This window comes from Schistocerca serialis, chromosome 4 (assembly GCF_023864345.2).
Source record: "Schistocerca serialis cubense isolate TAMUIC-IGC-003099 chromosome 4, iqSchSeri2.2, whole genome shotgun sequence".
NCBI lineage: Eukaryota > Metazoa > Arthropoda > Insecta > Orthoptera > Acrididae > Schistocerca > Schistocerca serialis.
The window spans coordinates 232723694-232748897 of NC_064641.1; the positions used below are offsets into that span (position 1 = coordinate 232723694).

General features: G+C 44.8%; 1 protein-coding gene across 1 annotated transcript in view; it reads left to right on the forward strand.

The window, feature by feature from the left end:
- LOC126474367 (UDP-glycosyltransferase UGT5-like) overlaps nt 1–25204 on the forward strand; it is a 60788-nt gene that overhangs the window by 24533 nt on the left and 11051 nt on the right. The window contains exons 2-3 of the mRNA XM_050101834.1: nt 847–1028; nt 1114–1573. Coding sequence (XP_049957791.1) covers nt 847–1028; nt 1114–1573 — 642 coding nt within the window. The remainder of the gene's footprint in view (nt 1–846; nt 1029–1113; nt 1574–25204) is intronic.

Genomic DNA, 25204 nt, shown 5'->3' on the forward strand with positions numbered 1-25204 from the left:
TCTTCTTCCTGTCGGTTAAATTTCGCGTCTGTAGCACGTCACCTTCGTGGTGTAGCAATTTTAATGGCCAGTAGTGTATAATGCCGTATTTGTATTGTATGAAAATGTGAGAAGAAGGAGAGTGAAACCTGTGACAGCACGTAGCCTCTTCTCAAACAGGCACCAAAGGGACCACCCAGCTTAACATTCCCATCTATCGGACGGATTTCAGTCAACACTTTGTCATTCCTTCACTCCATATACCGTTATGGGGACTTCCAGTATTTAGTCCAGGTTATTGGCGCAAAATCTTGTGTTCAAGGGCACTACACATGAGCCGCATTTCATTTGTCAGGTAAATACAAGAGATGAAAATTAATTCCAACGCCCGGTCTCGAGCCACACACCTCAGAGTGGAGAAACACCATACTGACATACGTTAGCAAGCTCAGCTGTGACGATTGTCGTTGTCTGGCGTACTTTTATGCACGTGTGCACTGTAGCCAGTAAACCAGTGTACAGACGATGTACATATGGCGGGAAAAAGTGTTCCTGATCCTCTGCAATGCGTTATCTTTAAATAACGTACCTATTCGAAGTCTGTTACAGGTAATTCTTAAGCTCACGTCCACTGACAAACAAGCTCATGCAGTAAAGAAAAGAACAGAATATCGTGTCAAGTGTTATACATACTTACAGCTACTCAGCTGACTGCGTAATGTAGTTATAGAATGAGTTTCAGATTCTTCTCATTCAGTTTTCCTTTTTCACGCCGACACTTAGAAGTTGGACACCATTGTGTAGTTCGTTATTGAACATGTAATATATTTGTGGGACGTATCTACTGAAATACATTTTTTCCTACAGAAAAACATCCAGAATTTTACAGAAATTGATGTATCGATGACATACGACTATTGGAGAAAAACATTTGACTTTACTTCGATGTCAGACCGAAGTCCAGTTGCATTCATAGAAAGATGGTCTCCTTCAGGAAAGGCGACGTGTGAGATCCAGTTAGAATCCCAACAGATGAAGGATTTTCTCCGGTAATTATGTTTGAATTGAGCGATATGTTTTACATTCTAAAATGCTTAATACTAAGATGTTTTGATGTCTTACTTTTGTTTGCAGGTCCCAGCCGTCTTTCGACGTAGTTATTCTGGAGCAGTTAGTATATTATTGCTATTATGGCTTGATTCACCAGTTGGGATCCCCACCAACAATTGGCTACGTGTCTCTGGCCGCTCCTACTCCAGTTCTCGCTTCTTATGGAAATCCCAACAACCCAGCATACTGTCCCGATCTGCTGGTTGGCTACACAGACCACATGTCTTTCTGGGAAAGACTATATAATGCCTATTTTATGGCTCGAATATTTTACATATGGAACTACGTAACAATGCCATCGCAAAATGAACTGATTAGGAAATATTTTGGCCCTGATCACCCCCCTGTGAAAGAAATTGACAGAAACTTCAGCCTTCTTATTGTCAACAACCACTTCAGCGTGAATTACCCACGGCCACTGTTGCCTAATATCATTGAGGTGACGGGACTACATCTAGAGAAACAACGGAAGCCACTTCCTCGGGTAAGTAGTAACATTTACTGTGTGTTAGCCCAGAAGAATAATTTCATTTTTAAATTATTAGTGTAAAACTCTTCCTTGTAAGAATATCCTCCACTCTTTATGAGTAACTGAACATTTCTTGATCCATTACACACAACTGTGGACACGACGCATTTCCAATACCGTCTGACTGTGCACTGAAATACCTAATAAATATATCATATGCGGATTGGTCAAAAATTGCCATACATGTCACTGAATACACTACGTGCGACGTTAGGTTGCGCATGTAAATGCGTACATACAAATGATTTCTGTCAGAAGAAAATGACAACGAGAATTAATAGCCACCGATGTCTGCATGTTTGTAGAGACTGACAAGTTTGAGAAGAGTGCCAGACAGATTCCAGAAGAGCTACTAGCACACATGTGTATAATCAATGGTGGTATTGTAAGAGAAGGCAAGAAGTAAACGTCGTCATGGATACTCTAGTTTTAAGAAATTGTCAGATAGGAACTGCAACATTAGAATATTTTCTACAGCAAAGTCGCTTTTACATGATAATTCAGACTTTCTATGCGAAATTCAGCTCTTCTGCGGAGCTGAGCAGGAGTCTAATTTTGAAGGAAATTTTTGACAGGTTTCCTACATCACCCAATTGAAAAACGATTAAGAACATTTTGGGGGCTTCTAAACCAATGAAAAACATCAGAAACCTGGGTCGGATCTGTATGTCGTCTTTCATAGACTCCCCTGAAGTTTTGCATTGGCCAGTCACATACCTTCTGTCGTATTGTCCCGAAAGATGTTAAGGAATGTAACATGATTCATGATTGGGCGGGGGGGGGGGGGGGGGATGATGGGGGCGACAGTTTATTTTGAGTTCAAATGCTGGCAGTCCTGCTAGTTTCTGTCTCAGTTTTACCCGGTGACTTTCTTTCCGAAGCAATGACTGGGCAGAAATCCATCTGTAAGCGGGGAACGACTGCTGTTATGATTAAGAAGATAGTCATCTACTCTTATTTTCATCCACGTATTGGATTACAGAAGTCTAGAACCTGATTTTGTTAGCTAAATGAAGTGTTGCTTTTGTAGGGAGAAAAGGTAACAAATTTTTCCGAGTTACTGAGTCAGAACGATGAAACCAAATATTTAGAAAAACGACGTAAGAAGCGAATCTGTAAGTACAAAAAACTCCTGTATTGCAGCGCACCACTTATTCTGTGTGTTTGTACCTGCCTCAGTATCCCCAGGTTTTCATTCTACCTCCTGAAATTTCATCTCTTTCAACGAGCAGTGAGCGAATACACTACTTAGGCGCTGTTGGTTGGGAGATTCGGGAAGGGCAGGTTCAGCTGTCTAGGTTTTTCTGCAGTTTGCCCACGATGGCGCCATGCCTTCGCGAAGTATGAGAATTGTGTGTGTGTGAATCGTGGGGTCATGACTGTAGTGAATGGTGATGAGAGATGGGAGAAGTGAAATCCAGTACCGACACACAGCCTACTCCTTTCGAATAGCACCAAGGGGGCGCAGAGCTTAGCGCCACCTTTCGCCGGACGGCTCACCATCGACAGTATCAGATGCCTACACTACACGAGACGCTGCGGAAAGGTGTGGTGTCACCGCCAGACACCACACTTGCTAGGTGGTAGTTTTAAATAGGCCGCGGTCCATTAGTACATGTCGGACCCGCGTGACGCCACTGTGTGATCGCAGACCGAGCGCCACCACAAGGCAGGTCTCGAGATACGGAATAGCACTCGCCCCAGTTGTACGGACGACTTTGCTAGCGACTACACTGACGAAGCCTCGCTCCTTTGCCTAGCAGATAGTTAGAATAGCCTTCAGCTAAGTCCATGGCTACGACCTAGCAAGGCGCCATTAGCCTTACATAGCTTGTACCTAAAGAGTCTCACTTGTATCGTCAAGAGCGATGTACAACAAGGATGGATTAAAGTTAAGTATTCCAGAAGCCACGTACTTTTCTTTATAGCATTCATTACGTATCCTGTTTCAGACCTCACGCCATCCTTCGAGTGTTTATAGCGTGCATTGCCGTCCCCTCAAATCACACTGTGTCGGCACTTCTGTCGACACATCATATGGCGACGAGTCAAAAAAGGGTCTTGTTCTTTCTACTTGCTTACATTTACTTGTGTCATGGCTTCTCCAGATGTACTGTCCGAATTTTATCGCTTGCAGAATCGGGCAGACGCAGGCGTTATTGGATGCCCTTGGACAGCTCGTCCAGGGTCAACGTGCAATGCAAAACGATGCGCCGGCCGCCGCTTCACTGCTACCGCAGCCACAACATGCTGTTGCACCCCCGTTCCGGCCATTTGACCCAGCTAAGGAAACATGGACGGAGTGGTCACGCCAATTTGGATTTCATCTCGCCGCCTACAGAATTCAAGGTAACGAGCGGCAGCCTCACTTATTGTCGTGTGTAGGGGTGCAAACGTACCGTGTGATAGTGAAATTATTTCCCCGACGCGACGTAGCAACTCTGTACTACGAAGAAATTTTGTCTGCTTTAGAGGCCTATTTCAAGGAAACAGTTAATGTAGTTGCAAAACGGTATACATTCTTTCGTACAAAACGTACGGCCGGTCAAACTAATCGGGAGTGAGTTGCAACTTTGCAAGGCCTTACAAGGGATTGTGCTTTTGAGTGTGAATGTGGACTCCCTTATTCAGATACTATGGTCCATGATGCAATTGCACAGAACGTTTCTGATGTTCGTATACGGGAACAGATTTTGAAACTAGTTAATCCCTCCCTTCAACAAGTGATAGACATATTAGATAGACAAGACACACTTGACTTTGCAGAGGAATCATTTGCAACTTCGCCAGCCGTGTGTCACATTAACCGGGCCGCCGGGCGCGCTGCACGGAACGATAAACAGCCCTCGCGCTCGTCCGCGCAGCTACCGCCTAGCTCTCCACGTGTGCCGCGCAAGCATACAAATGCAGTGAAATCATGCCCGCGGTGTGCAACTAGACATTCGCGTGACAATTGCCCGTCACGCCAAGCTATTTGTTTTTACTGTAATAAGAAAGGACATGTTCAAAGTGTTTGCCAGAAAAAGCTCAGATCAGACGCTCTTAATCATTCCAGGCCCTTTGCTTCACGCCGAAATCGAACTAAGGACACTCAGGCTCGTGGAACTTCGCCCGTGGACATTCATGTAGTTAATTCCAGTCCGTCCAGTGCCACTTTCTCTCACAGTGACTGTGTTCGTCCCACAAAATGTGTGCGTCGACGTCGCTGGAAATCACGTCCATTAGCAAGTGATGCTGTACCGGTATCAGTTCAAATTGCACGAGACAGTCGCTCTTATCGTCAGCAGGACAATAAACTTTTTGTAGATTTGGACTTTAATGGCACGGTCATACCATTCCATCTCGATACCGGAGCTGCAGTTTCATTGATCAATTACGACACGTACAAACAACTGGGCAAACCTCCATTGCGTGCCGCAAATGTTCAGCTCACTAGTTATTCAGGACAGCATATCCCTGTGTTAGGACAGTGCACTCTTCTTGCAACATACAAGGGACAAACAAAACTTGTGTCATTTTACGTTCTTCGTTCTTCTACTGCAGTGAACTTGTTTGGTTTAGATTTATTTCAGTTGTTTAACATGTCTGTAGTACATCAGGTCCTATCAGTGAATCAGACTGTGCCTTCAGACAGTGTTTCTCGTCTGTGTGAAGAATTTGCAGACATTTTTGCACCGGGCTTAGGTTGCGCTCAGAACTATGAAGCACATTTGGAACTGAAAGTCAACGCGCAACCGAAATTTTTCAGAGCGCGCAATGTTCCTCACGCATTGCGTGATGAGGTCGCAAGAACATTACACGATTTAGAATCACAAGGTGTAATTGAACTTGTGCAAGCTTCTCTCTGGGCCTCACCCTCAGTAATTTTGCCGAAACCTTCTGGAAAATTGAGACTTTGTGTGGACTTCAAGGCTACAGTGAATCCTCAATTAGTGATTGGAACTTATCCTTTACCCCGCTCGGAAGATCTTTTTGATAAACTGTGCCCGGGTCAATATTTTTCAAAGTTGGACCTAGCAGATGCGTACTTGCAAATACCAGTGGACGAGGAATCCCAGCGCGTCTTGGTGGTTAACACGCATCTTGGTTTGTACCGATTCAAAAGACTGCCATTCGGGTGTGCATCCGCCCCTGCATTGTTTCAGCAATATTTACAAACTGTTTGTGCGTCGGTCCCCACTGCTGCGAACTATCTGGACGATATTGTGATCTCCAGAAAGACAGCAGAAGAACATTTCGCAAATCTAAGAACGTTATTTCAGGTATTGCGACACAATGGTCTTCGCTTGCAGAAGGACAAATGCGTTTTTTTTGCTCGTGACTTACCGTATCTGGGACATGTCATAAATGCACAAGGAATACATCCCAGTCCAGAGCACCTCCGTGCCATACACGGCTTGCCTTCGCTGCAGAATTTGAAGCAGCTGCAGAGTGTGTTGGGAAAAATTAACTATTATCATAACTTTATCCCGCATGCCTCTTCCATTTCAGCTCCGCTTTATCGCTTACGCCGTAAAGGTGTTCCGTTCGTCTGGACGACGGAATGCGAACGCGCCTTTCGCCAGTTGAAATCGGCGTTGCTTTCTAATACTTGCCTTACGCCATTCGATCCCCAGAAACCCCTTTTGTTGATGGTAGATGCATCGGATTTCGGGATCGGTGCTGTGCTTGCGCACAAAGATGGATCGCATGATCGCCCTATTGCCTTTGCGTCCAAATTGCTCTCGTCTACGCAAAGAAATTACTCGCAGATAGAGAAAGAAGCTTTGGCTCTCGTCTTTGGTGTTACAAAGCTTCATGATTTCTTGTATGGTCGTCACTTTACCATCATCACAGACCACAAACCTTTGACATCGCTTTTTCATCCGAACAAGCCTGTACCTCCACGTACAGCGCAGAAATTTATTCGCTGATCTATTTTCCTCTTGCAGTACCGCTACGATATCTTGTATCGGTCCACTGCTAAGCACAGAAACGCTGATGCGTTGTCCCGTTTGCCTGTTGCTGAGGATAGAGCATTCGATTCTTCCGAAATTGCTTGCATGTTCATTGATTCGGAAACCGATGACGTGGTCGACTTGTTTCCGATTGGTTTTGGTCGTGTAGCTACAGCCACAGCTGCTGACCCTGTCCTTGCTACCGTTTTGCGTTTTGTTGCTACGCCATGGCCCTTGTCAAAGTCACGGATCGAGGATCCGTTGGGGAGCCGATTTTTTGCTCATAAGGAGAGACTTTTTGTACGACGTGGTGTTTTGTTGTTGCGTTCTCATAATGATCAGTCCAGAGTCGTGGTCCCACGTTCGTTACAGTCCTCTGTCTTACGGCTTCTCCACCAAGGACATTGGGGTATAGTGCGAACGAAACAACTTGCTCGTCAGCACTGTACTTGGTTCGGAATCGATGCTGCGATTACGAATATGTGCTCTTCTTGCCTGGCGTGTGCCGAACAACAATCCGCACCGCCGCGGAAATTCTTTGCATGGCCGAAAGCCACTTCCCCTTGGCAACGCTTGCACATCGATTTTGCTGGTCCATTCTGGAATGCTCGATGGTTGGTTGTGGTCGATTCTTTTAGTAATTTTCCTTTTGTTGTCCGGATGTCTTCCACGACGTCATCTGCCACCATCCAAGCGTTGTCTGGAATTTTTTGCATTGAAGGTCTTCCACAGATTATTGTTTCCGACAATGGCTCACAATTCATGTCCGCAGAATTTCAGTCATTCTGCAAGGCCAATGGTATTCAACACCTGATGTCCGCGCCGTTTTCGCCTCAGTCAAACGGTGCCGCTGAACGACTGGTCCGGACTTTCAAGTCACAGATGTTGAAGTTGAAAGAGTCGCATTCTCGGGAGGATGCGTTGTTGCTCTTTTTGTCTTCGTATCGCTCTCAGCCCCGAGATGGTCGCTCGCCGGCTGAGTTGCTCCACAGTCGTCCTCATCGAACCTTGATGTCTTTGCTGCATCCGCCGCATCAGGTTCCTGTGCAGCGGCAGACTCCTGCTTTTGCTCCAGGCGACGTTGTGTTCTATCGCAACTTTCGCGGTTCACGGCGTTGGCTCGCAGGGCGCATTCTTCGCTGCCTCGGCCGCGCGATGTATTTGGTTTTGGGGGCCTCTGGTGAGGTGCGTCGGCATCTCAATCAGCTGCGCCTCTGTCGTCGCACGGGTTCATCCGCTCCCCGTCTGCTTTCAGCGACGGTGCCGTCCGGCCAGCGCCCTGGGGACCCATCTACTGGCTCGCCTCATCCCCAGGTGTTACCGACGCTGCCTTCCATTTTGCCCCATGGCGACGCGTCGCCGCCGCCGCCGCCGCCGCCGCCGCTTGGTCTCCCGCCGGCGCCGCCCGCAGTGGACGCTTCGCTGCAACCGCCAAGCGCCTCCCTGGGTCACGCGCCGCCGATCGCTTCCCGTGACCAGCTGTCCTCTGCCACGGAACTCTTGCCCGCTCCGGACCACATGGCGTCTTCGCGCGTCGGGTACCCCGACGCAATGGAGGTCGACCCTTCGGCCCCTCCTGTCTCTTTACGGGCGCATACACCGCATGTTGACGTGCATCCTGGAGTAGGTTTTCAGGCGTTTCCTAGCTCCCCTCGGATCGAATGGCCGGGTGAGGGTGGCACAGCCTCGCCTGTTGTTAGGCTCCCCACCTCGTCGCATACGTCAACATGGGGTCCTCCCACGGCGGGCGGAAGCCTTATAACATGACCGTCCGCCGATTTGCGGGGGAGGAATGTGGTGTCACCGCCAGACACCACACTTGCTAGGTGGTAGTTTTAATTCGGCCGCGGTCCATTAGTACATGTCGGACCCGCGTGTCGCCACTGTGTGATCGCAGACCGAGCGCCACCACAAGGCAGGTCTCGAGATACGGAATAGCACTCGCCCCAGTTGTACGGACGACTTTGCTAGCGACTACACTGACGAAGCCTCGCTCCTTTGCCGAGCAGATAGTTAGAATAGCCTTCAGCTAAGTCTATGGCTACGACCTAGCAAGGCGCCATTAGCCTTACATAGCTTGTACCTAAAGAGTCTCACTTGTATCGTCAAGAGCGATGTACAACAAGGATGGATTAAAGTTAAGTATTCCAGAAGCTACGTACTTTTCTTTATAGCATTCATTTAGTATCCTGTTTCAGACCTCACGCCATCCTTCGTGTGTTTATAGCGTGCATTGCGGTCCCCTCAAATCACACTGTGTCGGCACTACTGTCGACACATCAAAAGGTTTAGAATATAATCCAGGACATCGAACTGAGGTCTGGTGGTCAGGAATTTTACGCCACCATCCCATTTCACCTTCGCCGTAAAAGCAAAGGGAAAATAGCCAACAGCACGTACTTTACCCATACGGCTAACCATACAATTACTATCCACGCCAGACGTTACTCTCCTTCGGTGATCTGACTAAAACCGGTGTGACTATTTAACAAAAGGCTGCAGAATCCTCTGCAGTTTTCGTCTACGCACAACGACAACATTCATAGTTAAATATGGATTAAGCATTGCTATGAATAGCGTTGGGCTTTGAATTCTCTTATATACCGCCATGAAATGCTAAAATACATCACAATAAGAAGTAAAAGACAATAATACGTATCTAAATGAAAGTATCACATGAAAAGAAGGAGATATGTAGTCTATAGCCCAAAAGTGATAGCTTATGCTCCTACACAAACTCCGTGTGGTGGATGGCAGTCCGCAGCTCGTGGTCGTGCGGTAGCGTTCTCGCTTCCTGCGCCCGGGTTCCCGGTTTCGATTCCCGGCGGGGTCAGGCATTTTCTCTGGCTCGTGATGACTGGGTGTTGTGTGATGTCCTTAGGTTAGTTAGGTTTAAGTAGTTCTAAGTTCTAGGGGACTGATGACCACAGATGTTAAGTCCCATAGTGCTCACAGCCATTTGAACCATTTGTGGATAGCACTCCCCTATGTGCCACATATTGTGATGTGGAGCGCGGGAAATTCACTACGTAAATGCCTCTGTACGTGATACAGATCGTATAATATTGTCTTCACTGTCCCTATGGGAGCGATAAATGTGCGGCTGTAGTACACTACTGGCCATTAAAATTGCTTCACCAAGAAGAAATGCAGATGATAAACAGGTATCCATTGGACAAATATATTATACTAGAACTGACATGTCATTACATTTTCACGCTATTTGGGTGCATAGATCCTGAGAATTCAGTACCCAGAACAACCACCTCTGGTTGTAATAACGGCCTTGATACGCCTGGGCATTGAGTCAAACAGAGCTTGGATGGCGTGTACAGGTACAGCTGCACATGCAGCTTCAACACCATATCACAGTTCATCAAGAGTAGTGACTGGCGTATTGTGACGAGCCAGTTGCTCGGCCACCATTGACCAGACATTTTCAATTGGTGAGAGATCTGGAAAATGTGCTGGCCAGGGCAGCAGTCGAACATTTTCTGTGTCCAGAAAGGCCCGTACAGGACCTGCAACTTGCGGTCGTGCATTATCCTGCTGAAATGTAGGGTTTATTAGGGATCGAATGTAGGGTAGAGCCACGGATTGTAACACATCTGAAATGTAACGTCCACTGTTCAAAGTGTCGTCAATGCGAGCAAGAGGTGACTGAGACGTGTAACCAATGGCACCCCATACCATCACGCCGGGTGATACGTTAGTGTGGCGATGACGAATACACGCTCCCAATGTGCGTTCACCGCGATGTCGCCAAACACGGATGCGACCATCATGATGCTGTAAACAGAACCTGGATTCGTCCGAAAAAATGACGTTTTGGCATTCGTGCACCCAGGTTCGTCGTTGAATACACCATCGGTGGCGCTCCTGTCTGTGATGCAGCGTCAAAGGTAACCGCAGCCATGGTCTCCGAGCTGATAGTCCATGCTGCTGCAAACGTCGTCGAACTGTTCGTGCAGATGGTTGTTGTCTTGCAAACGTCCCCATCTGTTGACTCAGGGATCGAGACGTGGCTGCACGATCCATTACAGCCCTGCGTATAAGATGCCTGTCATCTTGACTGCTAGTGATACGAGGACGTTGGGATCTAGCACGGCGCTCCGTATTACCCTCCTGAACCCACCGATTCCATATTCTGCCAACAGTAATTGGATCTCGCAACGCGAGCAGCAATGTCGTGATACGATAAATCGCAATCGCGATAGGCTACAATCCGACGTTTATCAAAGTCGGAAACATGATGGTTACGAATTTCACCTCTTTACACGAGGCATCACAACAACGTTTCGGCAGGCAACACCGGTCAACTGCTGTTTGTGTATGGGAAATCGGTTGGTAACTTTCCTCATGTCGGCACATTGTAGGTGTCGCCACCGGCGCCAACCTTGTGTGAATGCTTTGAAAAGCTAATCATTTGCATATCACAGCATCTTTTTCCTGTCACTTAAATTTCGCGACTGTAGCACGTCATCTTCGAGGTGTAGCAATTGTAATGGCCAGTAGTGTATTCTCCTAGAGTCCTGAACACTGCCTCTTAAGACTGTTAGAGATTAGTTGAAATCTGCCGGCCGTGGTGGTCTAACGGTTCTAGGCGCTCAGTCCGGAACAGCGCGACTGCTACGGCCGCAGGTTCGAATCCTGCCTCGGGCATGGATGTGTGTGATGTCCTTAGGTTAGTTGGGTTTAAGTAGTTCTAAGTTCTAGGGGACTGATGACCATAGATGTTAAGTCCCATAGTGCTCAGAGCCACTTTTACTTACATGCATAAGTAAATATCAAACGGGTTCTTCAAGGGCCTCAGTTATTCATGTAACAGCTTTAGATTTTGAACGTGATGACTAAAATATAGTTGCCGTTAACTGAACTGAATATAATTTTGTTAATTTCTATTTATTGATTGCAAAGCAAGGCCTGAGAGAATTTCGATTGTTGCCGTGGAGCGGCCAAGATGAAACTTACTGAACTCATGGAATCTGTATAGTTTGAAAACATGAACTTTAACGTAATTTAATTATCGATTGCAATTTAAAAAGGTTCTTATAACGAAATCTCTCGCATTTACAGTTACTGTTAACACTGAAAAATAAATTAATACTTGGGCGCGTAATGGCCGACCAGAGGCTGCATAGGAAGATGAGCTTCTCGCAGCGCAAATTACTGAAAAAATGCTTATTAAAAATAGTTAGCCACTGCGAGCATTTGAGGTTGCAACTATTACAAAAAATTCACTTTGTAATAATAATAACAAATTTGTTTTGGCAATGAATATGAATAACTTACATAAAATATGTGTAGCCGCTCAATGGCTGCCTTCCGTATAGCGAAACAAACCAGTGTCTCCCGCAAAATACGTCCTTCCTCCTCGGCCGTACAATCGCGTCTCTTTCGATCCTTTTTTATTTTCATAGACATTAAATAAAGGTGCTATCGGTGCATATCAGTTGTTTCAAGAACACTAACTATATGTTTTACACTAATTATATTCATAAAATACGTAAACTACGATTTACAACCGCTAGTCCGCAGCTCGTGGTCGTGCGGTAGTGATCTCGCTTCCCGCGCCCGGGTTCCCGGGTTCGATTCCCGGCGGGGTCAGGGATTTTCCCTGCCCCATGATGACTGGGTGTTGTGTGATGTCCTTAGGTTAGTTAGGTTTAAGTAGTTCTAAGTTCTAGGGGACTGATGACCATAGCTGTTAAGTCCCATAGTGCTCAGAGCCATTTGAACCATTTTTACAACCGCTAAAAATGTCAATATTTATGTGACGTACCGTCACATGGACCCCCTAGTGAGGGTGTACGTAATAAAGTCCACTGTTTATGTACAGACTCACTACGGTTTTATATTTAGTTCAGTTTTGTGGACGGCCAAAAGTTTATGTTTGGCCCACCTATTTCAATTCACTGTTCAATACTCTGTTCATTACACAATTATGGTTGTCACAATTACAGTTGAGTACGTCTATCAGTCCCATCTGTCATTCTGTTTTATTATGAATAGGAACAATCCGGTATCTTACAGACCCGAGGCACTTTGACTTACGCTCCCCCATTCGGGTTACAGGCGTAAAGGAAAAAAACGGGCCAAAAAAACCCCGCCCGGAGCCTTCGGATTGTTGTTATTACGGTTAATTTTGATTTACATTGAATGTATAGCACATGCACACAAATTAACAGACAAATATATACGTATACATTTACATTACAAGAAATCATCACTAAAACATGAAATTACATAACGTCCAACAGTCTTTTTTTTGTACAGATAGTTGTTTTAGGCTTTGTGTTTTTGACTGTTACCATTTTACGTGGTATATCAGTTAATCGTCGACTACAACATTTTTGGATCTGATCGAAATAAACGTTGCCGACGGCGGTTTGTTGTTGGTCTGGCGAGGTGTCGCTTCTGGCGTAGACGATAGCGTATGTGACCGCTTGTAGCAGCCGGCGCCGGTTCGTTGGCCCAAGCGGTGACGTAGGCGCGAACAGCTGCCGGTCGGTGGGCGTGGCGCCGCGCCCGCTGCGTGGACAGGACAACCGCCGATTTCACCGAGTATCAGTTCATCAGCATAATAAAGTAAATATACCTGCTATAAGTGTTGGAAGAAAATTCATTAAACACTCCACAGTCACTCGTGTTCACTGTTTACGTAATGCATTGTAAGAATGTACGAACGAACGAGTTCCAGGCCTTTAAATAAGTTCTGGTACTAACTTACATATTTTACACTGATTTAACATAACTGTAGTTTTAAGCTAAGTGGTCACTTGATCGCAGTCACTATGTCACTATGGTGAGTGTTCGGTTGAGTACGTTGCGGTGACACTTATCGCTTCATATCACTTGGCCTGCGTCGCTTCTAGCGCGCTTCTGCCGGTCTGGAAACCACAGTTCGCTGTGCGCTACCTATAGCGTATTTTCTCAGTCCACTGCTAGGGCTCCGTTTATCAAAAGTCTCACTTCTTTGCCGAAACATTTATCCACATTGTGAATGTCTATCATGTTTCGCATCTAAATTGTTTTCTGGGAAAGGCACACCATTTGAGCTATTAATTTTTATTCCTTTGTTCACTATACTTTCAGAACAGTCATCCACTGTTAAACACAGTCACACATGTTGTGTTATTGCACAGTTAACTGTTCACACTTTTATGTCGATCCAATTCGTAGTTCAGTTCATCCGTTTTTTCACTATTTGAGCGTTCGGATAGTCACTTTTAAATTGGAACAAGGTTTATAGCATTTTACTAGAATTACATAATAAATTTGCATTCCATTTTATATGTTAATATTATGTATATACATAGATATGGTACAATTAGAGTTCCTTCTAGGTTCATTTATCACTTAGTGTTCAGTGATTGACCTAGTTGTCACCTCTTATTTAAAGTGTTGACCAGTTGGTCATACCGGACCCGTGAGTTCAGTAGGTTTTACGACATGTCTATTATTTATTCATTCAACACTGATTGAGAAACTGTTGTCATTGTTGCGTTTTCAGCTGCCTTGCTTGCGAGCGGGTGTACCTGCAAGCACCTTCAAGCTGGAATCAGTGTGGAAGTTAAGCGATATTATTCTGTTTGAATTTTTTTTTTTTTTCGAGAATTCTCGCTGTTAATTTGCGCGTCCGACGACCATGCACAATGCTTTCTCCATTTTCAAGGTTTATCCTGTGCAGAGCGTCCTTACGCAGATTCATTTGCTAATCTCATTTCTGTCACGGCACTTGTTTAAGTGCAGTATTCTCCTTCTGTCACAACTCACTCATACATACACTTAGCAACTACTCTATATCTAACAAGCACAGGTATAAAATCAAATAAACATTAAATAAATCTTACTAACTAGGCATACAACTTACATCTACTTTTACACACTACACATTTTAGACTTAAACCCTTAAGTATCCCTGGATATAAACGGTTTTAAGTCCTTGTGCGGGAACAACCCTCTTATCTTTCCTGTGTCCGGGTGTGCCAACAGGTAACACCCGTCATGTGGTATCTCTAAAATCCTATGTGGTCCTGTATACAAGAGTTGCCGCTTTCTGTTGACTTTTTTGATACTCGAGGACTTGGGATGACTCCTGAGCATCACCAAGTCTCCTCTGTTGTACGTGTAGAGTTTATTAAATGTGCGATAGTACTTCTTCTTCCTAACGGCTGCATTGTGTTGCATTGCGAACAGGGCTTGCTGTAGCTTCTGCTCTCTGTTTACAAGTCGTGGAATTCGTCGCAAAAGCTTTAACCACTCCTCGTCGGGTGAATCCCGTGTCATGAGTTCATTTGGTGTGCACCCAGTGGATTCATGGGGTATATTATTATGTATTTTCTCGAATTGAGGTGCTAACTCAATCCACTTCGTTTGATGATTTGCCGCATATGTGCGGACAAACCTGCTGAATTCGCGGAAGCAACGTTTGACAGGGTTCGCGCTCGGGTTATACAATGACACACAAACATGCTTGATGTTGTGTTCCAAAATAAACACTTTCCAGTCGTGACTTTTAAAATAAGTAGCATTGTCAGTTAATAAAGTCATCGGCTTTTCGACGTTCGGTATGTAATCTGATACCATTTTCCTGACTATTGCTTTTGTGGTAGACATTTTTGTAGGATGCAACTTCAAATGTTTTGAAAAAATGTCCAATGCTGCTACCACATACTTCAACCCGCCTCTTGCTATCGGCGATGGTGCTGGTGCTGTCGGCACTATTGGGTGTAGCTCGTGTCTCGCGCTACGAGTGCACGGTTTTGTCTTTTGACAAATAAGGCAAGTTCTCACAAGAGCCTTCACCTTACGATGCAAGTTTGGGAAGTAGCAGTACCTAGACAATCAGTCTGCGCATTTCTTTCCGCCAAAGTGTCCCCAAGAATCGTGTGTGTACCATATTAAATTCTCTACTGACTGTGTTGGTATACACACACACCAGTTTTCAGATGTTTCAGCCCTTCGGTGGTACAAAATATAATTTTGTGTCATATATAATTTGGCAAGTTTCCCATACGGATCATTGCTTAGAGAATTCATTATTTTACACCACAACGGATCGTCACGCTGCATGTGTGCGGTCTCTCGACACATATGCACATATTTATTCCGCCGGATGGAATCTCCCAGTACCAAGATTTTGAATTCTGTAGATTGTTCTACAAGCCCTGCAAATTCTGGTAATGCTCGGGGTAATATAGACAACGCGTCTGCCACAACATTGTCCGACCCTTTCACATGCCTGATTTGAAAATCTTAATCCTGTAGAGCTAAAATCCACCCCGTGAGTCGCTTGTGCAACAAACGGCACGTAAGCACATAGCTGAGAGCCTGGTGGTCGCAAAAGATTATGACTCTTTTGCCATATACATAGCAGTGAAATTTCTTCAAGGCCCAGATTACTGCAAGCGCCTCTAATTCAGTTGCAGAATAGGACCGTTCACATGAATTTAACACTCGGCTGGCAAATCCTATTATCTTTACTTCTGTTTGCTGGCTGTTGTTGTCTACTTGGAATAAACAACATCCCAGCCCGCAAAAAGATGTGTCTGTTGCTAGATAGAAATCTCGTGACATGTCAGGATGGTGTAGGATTCCTGCATTCACTAATGCCGCTTTAATTTGGTCGTAGGCTCTCTTGCATTCTTCCGTAAAATTCCATGGCCGATTCTTTCTAAGCAGACCTAGTAAGTCCTCACTGTTTAGCAACTGCGCCGGTAAAAACCGCCTAAAAAAGGAGGCCACTCCAAGGAACGCCTTCAATTGCTTTTTCGTCTTGGGGTACGGCATCTCCTCTATCGCTTTCAGCTTCTTTGGGTTAGGTAGAATCCCCACCGGAGAAATAATATGTCCTAAGAACTTTATTTCTTGCCTGCCAAATTTTGACTTTTCGAGGTTGGCAGTAACCCCGACGGCTGCAAACCTTGCCAGCACACGGTACAAAATCTCGATGTGCTCAGACCAGGTTTCTGTGGCGATGAGAATATCATCGACATACACCGTTACCCTTTCAAGAAGATCAGGTCCTAACATGGTGTCCAGAGCTGCAATGAACATGCACGCACTTATATTCAGCCCAAACGGTAAACTCGAAATTGATAGTTTCTACCGGCGAATATAAACGCGGTATATTTTCTTGAATTTGGCGTTAACGGCACCTGCCAGTACGAGCTTTTTAAATCCAGGCTTGTTAAGTGCTTAACACCTTGAAATTTCTGAATTTGTTCCTCTATATTTTCCGGCCGGGTCCGAACAGGTATTATTAAATTATTAATATCCCGTGCGTCCAGCACCAGCCGAACGCTGCCGTCTGTTTTTGTAACCGCTAACAGAGGGCTACTATATGGTGATGTTGACGGTTCTATATTCTCTGAATTTCTCTCCCCACGGTTTGTCTTTTCGACCACGGTATTGAATAGGAGGCACGGCAGAAAGTTTGATGAGGTCTTACTTGCATGTCGAACTCATACTCTTTTATTATCCCCGGTTTTTCTGAAAACACCTGTACAAATTGGTTCAGCACTTGACTCAAATCAGACTGCTGTGACAGGCTCAGGTACGAAGATTCGGCTACTTTTGATTCAATACGCTGCTTAATAATAGCATTTTGCCGTTCCCAACCGGGTTCCGGTTCGCTGCTGCCTTGATTTACAACACAGTTGTTGTGATTCAATGCGTCAGTATCCTGTAAAGTTACCCGGACATTCCGGCGGTAGTTCACATACGCGTCCGGAGTCCTCATTAATGCCAGATCAATTTTTCGGTTTAGATAAGTTAAGGTGCATCTGGTTCGGGAGAGGTCAAGTTTTGCCTTCAATTCCCTAAGAGCGTCAAGGCCCAGTATGCAAGGCACTGTGAGATTTTTGACCACCAGGATTGAGCACAGTATGGCTTCGTTTTCCAGGGCAATCTCTGCCTGCACCTGATTCTTTATTAGCTGCACCCTGCCCCGTAGGGCACCTACTATCCTACAATTTTCTACTGGCAGGCTCGGTAACTTTTTCACACGATCCACGCACTTGAATAACTACTCATCAATACAAGGAGCACTCGCCCCTGTATCCAATATTATTATTACTTCGACCCCATTTATCTTTGCCACAAAGGCACATGTTCCATTTCTTGTTGGTCCGCAGGTCGCGGATCAACTGTTAGTTCATCTTTCATGTCGCATCCGTCATTGTAGCGGAGCGTATTCACCCCCACATTCTGTCTGCCCCCCTCTTTCATCTTGCCGACCGTCTGGGAAGGCCCTACAGAGGTCGGCCAGAGTTTGACGGCCTGTCGCACCCTGCCGACACGTGACCAGACACATCGGTTATTCGAACATTATCAGTCACAATTGGTGAGGTGCACTGCGGTGCGTACACGTGTGACTGATTGTTCGGAGGCTGAGGTGGAGGCGGTGGCATCGGGATGACATTGATGTGATTAACAGGCACATGACCTGACGGCATGTTTTGATGTGCCTGCCAGTTTGCTGGCCCTGCCCGTTGCCATTGCTCATTGTTAGTTCTCATATTTTTTATTGCCGAAGTTGGAATTTCCTCCCCCTTCTCCTCGTCTCTTTCGATTGTAGTTTTCTCCACCTCTTTTAGGCGAAGACGGGTTTGAGTGGCCATGCTGGTACGTATTGTATCCAGTGCTGTGCCAGTGACCATCCACAGTGGGCACGCTATTCATAGTGTTTCCTTTCTTAGAGAAGTTTTCCCTTTGCGAATATGCGTCACTCTTTGAATACCCGTTCTTACGATGGCTATTATTGGATTGGTTTTTTCCTTTACCGTTCGCTTGTCCGTTGTTTGTACTCCCCTGATCTCGCGTCGCCTGTGATGAAAGAGATCACAAACTGAACTTTTTGGTGCTCAGTCCATGATGCTGGGAGTACATTCCGGAAACTTTTTATAAGTATTACCGGATGTACATTCTTTTTCTCATCATTAAACGTCTGGAACTGCCTGTGTTTTAATAGTGATTCTTCGTTCTTTACTTGCGCTACAGTTGGTAGCGCTACCTCTCCGTTCGCGACGACAACGCCTGAACAATTGACTGGCGTTACGGTTGCACTTTCTCGCAGTCAGCTTTTTTCACTCGGCATACATTTATCGGCACATTTCCGTACTGTGTTGTTATTGTTGTTGTTGAATGGCGTGGGCTCGATGACTGCTCGGTCCGCTGTAAGCGAGCTGCCGCCTGTGACATAGTCATCGATCTTTTGATCTATATTGTTTGACATATGTTCGACTGCTTCCTGTATATATTTCACTTCAATTTCTAAGACGTTATGCGCCTTGTCTAATTGATCTACGCGCTCGTCTATTTGCATTACCTTTTGCGGAATGTCTTTGTTTTGGTCTACAAAGTCAGCCACTTGCTGTTTTACTGCATCGATCTCCTGCGACAAATATGACACCAACGCCCTGTCACGTTGTTCAAACATTTCATTCATTTTTGCCAGGAACTGAGCATCACGCTTCTGTTCCCCGCGTTCGCGTTCAAGGCGTTCCTGTCTCTCTTTTTCCTGACGTTCGAGACGTTCTTCCACAAAATGTCCTTAACTTGGTTAATTAATGCCTGCTCCCGTTGCTTGTCTCTCATGTCTAATTGTCCCATCAGCACCGTTAGAAAATCGGTCGTTGGTACATTTGCTGTCGATGCAGTAGCATCCTCCTTCCCTGTGCCAGTAGTCGAGTGTATTTCTTTGCTCAGTTGAGCTTGATCCTGATCAGATCCTAATATTTTGTCCGCTTCAGGTTGCTCAGCTTCCGGTTTTGGAAGTTGAGAACCCGTCATTGTGGGTGTGTTCCTCACTGGACACTCTTGTATATTTTCGTCTGTGTCATAGCCTGACAGATCTTTCCCCTCTAACCGTTTGTCCTTGCGTGTCTTCACCATTTAGACTAGTATTAACCCTGACTGGTAAGACACGAGTACACACAAAATCTATTTTCCCCCAAAAATGACACAGACACAAAATATACTAACTACACAAAGCACATACAAAACACTGAAATCAAGTAAAGCAAAGAAGCTACCTGCTACTATTACTACTGAAAGTAACAGTTACACTTTCGTACTCGTTATATTTCCGTTGCACTGTGAAAAATTTTACTTCTGCAAAAATATTACTTTGGCAATCAAATTCACTAGCATTTATTTGATTCAGACAGCTGATTGTGTGACCTCAAATCCAGAACACTAATCACTGTCTCAGAATTCTAACACTGATTTTTGTTCAGTACTAGTAAATGAATCTGTTTCACTATCCACTGACGTTAAAACAAATTGCGTAAACACTTTTGGCAAATTTTAACTCAAGAAGATAAACACAGTGCATGGCCCCCGGATCCTTTCTTCCTTTAGTTTCCAGCCCAGAAGCGCATGCATATACACCCTTACCTTTATTAGTTATTGTTGCTTGGTGTTGTCTTTATCTCAGTCGAGACAATGGTACGCATGTAATCAGCTTCATGTCCATTTATCTTCACTGGTTGGATCTCGTTCAAGTTTTGTATTTTTGGTACATGGAAATAGATTACATATATGGCATTAATTTCACATACATATAATTATATACATAAAAAAATTTCTTTTGAATATAGTTTTCTAGACGGACAACCATATCTCAGTCATTTCTGTGTTTAATATTGGTACATAAAGTTTGGGCCCCCACGTTGTTGGGCGCCACTTGTGACGTCAATCTGTATAATTTAAAAGCATGAACTTTAACGTAAATTATTTAATCTGTTGCAATTTTAAAAGGTTCGTACAACGAAATCTCTCGCATTTACATTTACTGTTAACACTTTGATAAATAAATTAATAGTTCGGCGCGTAATGGCCGCCCAGAGGCTGCATAGGAAGATGAGCATCTCGCAGCGCAAATTACTGAAAAAATGCTTATTAAAAATAGTTAGCACTGCGAGCATTTGAGGTTACAACTATTACAAAAAAATTCATGTTGTGATAATAATAACAAGTTTGTTTTGGCAATAAATATGAATAACTTACATAAAATATGTGTAGCCGCTCAATGGCTGCCTTCCGTATAGCGAAACAAAACAGTGTGTCTCCCACAAAATACGTCCTTCCTCCTCGGCCGTACAATCGCGTCTCTTTCGATCCTTTTTTATTTTCATAGACATTGAATAAAGCTGCTATCGGTGCATATCAGTTGTTACAAGAACATTTTTATATTCATAAAATACGTAAACTACGATTTACAACCGCTAAAAATGTCAATACTTATGTGACGTACCGTCACAAGCGGCTTCGGTCACAAAAATTGACAACGAACGGGAGAGTGGAGAGCTGACCACATGCCCTCCATAACCGCACCCATTGACACCTGTTAGGCTGAAAATGACGCTGCAGTCGGTCGATACTGCTGGGCCTTTTGAGGCTTCTTCGGCGTTTTGTTCTTTCAGGTAATCACCATTAGCTACAACACACCTCTGATATCATTTGTTAAGGCGTTGGCAAACGCTTGTTGTGGAATCGCTCAAATCGCTGCGGCCACGCGTTGTTGGATGTCCGCAACGTCTTCGAAGTCTGTGCCTACCAGCGTCAAATTAAAGTGAAACAAAAGAAGTCTCTCGGCGCCAAATCTGAAAGACAAGGAGGCTGTTGCAAAACAATCACCTTGCGCAGAGCGACAAAGTTGAGCACATAGATAGCGATGTGCGGACGGGCGTTATCGCCGACGAAATTCCACCGTCTACTCAGGTACAGTTGTGGCCGAATCCGCTGGATGCGTTGCAGCAGCCGTTTCAAAACTCAGTCATAAACTTCCATGTTGACAATTTGGTCCTCGGGTAGTAATTCCTGAGAGATGAAGCCCTTCCTGTAGGAAAAGGCGATCATCATCGACGGAAGCTTGGGTTTTGCCAGCCGACTTTTTTTTGGTTCGCGAAAGATGATAAACATCATACCACTGACGGTCGGTGGGCCTCTGGATCGTGTTGGTAGCACCAGGTCTCATATCCTGTAATGATGGTTTTCAAAACGTGATGATGCTGGCCAGACATGTCGATGACATGTCCAGACGTTTCCATCCGTGTTTGCTCCTTCTCGTCTGTCAGCGTGTGCGGTACAAACCGGGCACCGATCTTCCGCCTTTTTTAATATTTCTGAACAATACCTCTTACACCGTCTCTGCTTATCTTCGACTCTTCTGTTGTCATTCTCAGTCGCCGACCCTCCGTAAGCATCCGTTTCACTCTCTCGACGTTGTCTGGCACTGTTCTTGTTGACAGTCGACCCAAAAGTGGCTCATCCATGAAGCCTCTCTTTCCGACTCTAAAGAGTTTAAATCACGCAATACACACTTCCTAGTTACTGCTTCAAATTCGTACACTTGCACTGACATCCCATGAGTCTACGTCACAGTGTTCACTAAGTTGAAGCAAAATTTCATGCCAACGGGTTGCTCCATTTTGCAGTGACACAAGTTTTCATATTGACTCCGTTAATTTGGTGGCAGGGTGCACCATTGCTTCACTTCGGCAGTTTTCGCCATAGGAAGCGCCTGTTGACACTTCTCTCATTATAACTGACGCTGATGTTAGCCTTTGGGACCATTCAACGAATTTTTCAGCGCACCTTGTATTTTTTAAGCGATCTCCTCTGTAGAGTGAATGTATTTACACAGTATAGGGATAGAGAAACAATTAAAATCGCTCAAAAGAGGAAAGGCCTCTGGACCTGATGGGATACCAGTTCAATTTTACACAGAGTACGCGAAGGAACTTGCCCACCTTCTTGCAGTGGTGTACCGTAGGTCTCTAGAAGAGCGTAGCGTTCCAAAGGATTGGAAAAGGGCACAGGTCATCCCCGTTTTCAAGAAGGGACGTCGAGCAGATGTGCAGAACTATAGACCTATATCTCTAACGCCGATCAGTTACAGAATTTTGGAACACGTATTGTGTTCGAGTATAATGACTTTTCTGGAGACAAGAAATCTACTCTGTAGGAATCAGCATGGGTTTCGAAAAAGACGGTCATGTGAAACCCAGCTCGCGCTATTCGTCCACGAGACTCAGAGGGCCATAGATACGGGTTCACAGGTAGATGCCGTGTTTCTTGACTTCCGCAAGGCGTTCGATACAGTTCCCCACAGTCGTTTAATGAACAAAGAGCATATGGACTACCAGACCAATTGTGTGATTGGATTGAGGAGTTCCTAGATAACAGGACGCAGCATGTCATTCTCAATGGAGAGAAGTCATCCGAAGTAAGAGTGATTTCAGGTGTGCCGCAGGGGAGTGTCATAGGACCGTTGCTATTCACAATATACATAAATGACCTTGTGGATGACATCGGAAGTTCACTGAGGCTTTTTGCGGGTGATGCTGTGGTGTATCGAGAGGTTGTAACAATGGAAAATTGTACTGAAATGCAGGAGGATCTGCAGCGAATTGACGCATGGTGCAGGGAATGGCAATTCAATCTCAATGTAGACAAGTGTAATGTGCTGCGAATACATAGAAAGATAGATCCCTTATCATTTAGCTACAAAATAGCAGGTCAGAAACTGGAAGCAGTTAATACCATAAATTATCTGGGAGTACGCATTAGGAGTGATTTAAAATGGAATGATCATATAAAGTTGATCGTCGGTAAAGCAGATGCCAGACTGAGATTCATTGGAAGAATCCTAAGGAAATGCAATCCGAAAACAAAGGTAGTAGGTTACAGTACGCTTGTTCGCCCACTGTTTGAATACTGCTCAGCAGTGTGGGATCCGTACCAGATAGGGTTGATAGAAGATATAGAGAAGATCCAACGGAGAGCAGCGCGCTTCGTTACAGGATCATTTAGTAATCGCGAAAGCGTTACGGAGATGATAGATAAACTCCAGTGGAAGACTCTGCAGGAGAGACGCTCAGTAGCTCGGTACGGGCTTTTGTCAAAGTTTCGAGAACATACCTTCACCGAAGAGTCAAGCAGCATATTGCTCCCTCCTACGTATATCTCGCGAAGAGACCATGAGGATAAAATCAGAGAGATTAGAGCCCACACAGAGGCATACCGACAATCCTTCTTTCCACGAGCAATACGAGAATGGAATAGAAGGGAGAACCGATAGTGGTACTCAAGGTACCCTCCGCCACACAACGTCAGGTGGCTTGCGGAGTATGGATGTAGATGCAGATGTATGGTACTAATGAACCGAAGTTAGACACCAGCTTTTCTACGACTAGGCTTACAATATCTTTCCATTTCATATCCCCACAAATTGTTACATACAGATTTTTCTGATTCGAACTGTGCTTCATTGCCATAGTACTCATGGACTATAACGTGCTAGCATTTTGTGATGTACACAGTTTTACGCTTCTGAATATCTGAAGCAAGTTTCGTTTCCAATCTTTGCACTACTTTGAAACATTATTAATCTGTTACTCAATAACTGTGCAACTTATTCTCAGATAGTGGGTCATTATACGTAACAGCATCATCTGCAAGAAGTCTGGGAATGCTATCAATATTGTCGATCATGTCATTAACGTACAGCATTAACAGCAAGCATAGTAATACATGTCCCTGAGGTATATGTTGAATTAGATCTGCATATGTCGATAGCAAAGAAATCATTAACCCAATCAAAAACCTCGTATAATTGGACTTAGTTAATAATCGTCCGTATTTCACTGAATCAAATGCTTTGACGGAAGACTAGACAAATTGAGTCTACGTTTTTGCCTTGACCCACGGGTTTCGGGACGTCCTGTGTGAAGGAGGTTAGTTTGGTTTCGTATGACTGGGTCGTTCCAAATTCATGCTGGTTGGAGTTGGAAGAGGTGATTCTGTTCGAGATATCTCATTACATTTGGGTTCATAAGTTGTTCTAAGATCCTACAAGTGCTGGATGTCAATGACATTACATGGCAATTTTGTGAATCATTTCTGCTATTCTTCTTGTAGGCAGGTGTGAGCAAATAATGGGCACAGATTCAGAGAGATCTACGGTTTATTATGGTCAAAAAAAGGGTCTAAGTCAACTGCAGATCCTGTATAGACTCTGGCAGGGAATCCATTGAACTTTGGGGGACCTGTTCAGTTAAATGATCTCTTTTGTTTCTCAGCGTCATCGCCATTAATATCTACAGCACTTATTTTTCTAATGATGCGCTAATTGTGCTGTGTCAATATTTGTAGTATTTCCTTTGTAAAGGAACATTTGGAAACCTAGTTCAGTACTTCTGCTACTCCTTTACTACCGCTTTAGTTGGTCAAAACAAACACAGTGACGTGTCAATATTTTTCTTTCCAACACAATGAACAGAAGAGCTGAAGAAAACCAATAAATCACTGGTTGTATGCCTACCCCATGAACCATGGACCTTGCCGTTGGTGGGGAGGCTTGCGTGCCTCAGCAATACAGATGGCCGTACGGTAGGTGCAACCACAACGGAGGGGTATCTGTTGAGAGGCCAGACAAACGTGTGGTTCCTGAAGAGGGTCAGCAGCCTTTTCTGTAGTTGCAGGGGCAACAGTCTGGATGATTGACTGATCCGGCCTTGCAACACTAACCAAAACGGCCTTGCTAAGCTGGTACTGCGAACGGCTGAAAGAAGGCCGTAATTTTTCCCGAGGGCATCCAGCTTTACTGTATGGTTAAATGATGATGATGGCGTCCTCTTGG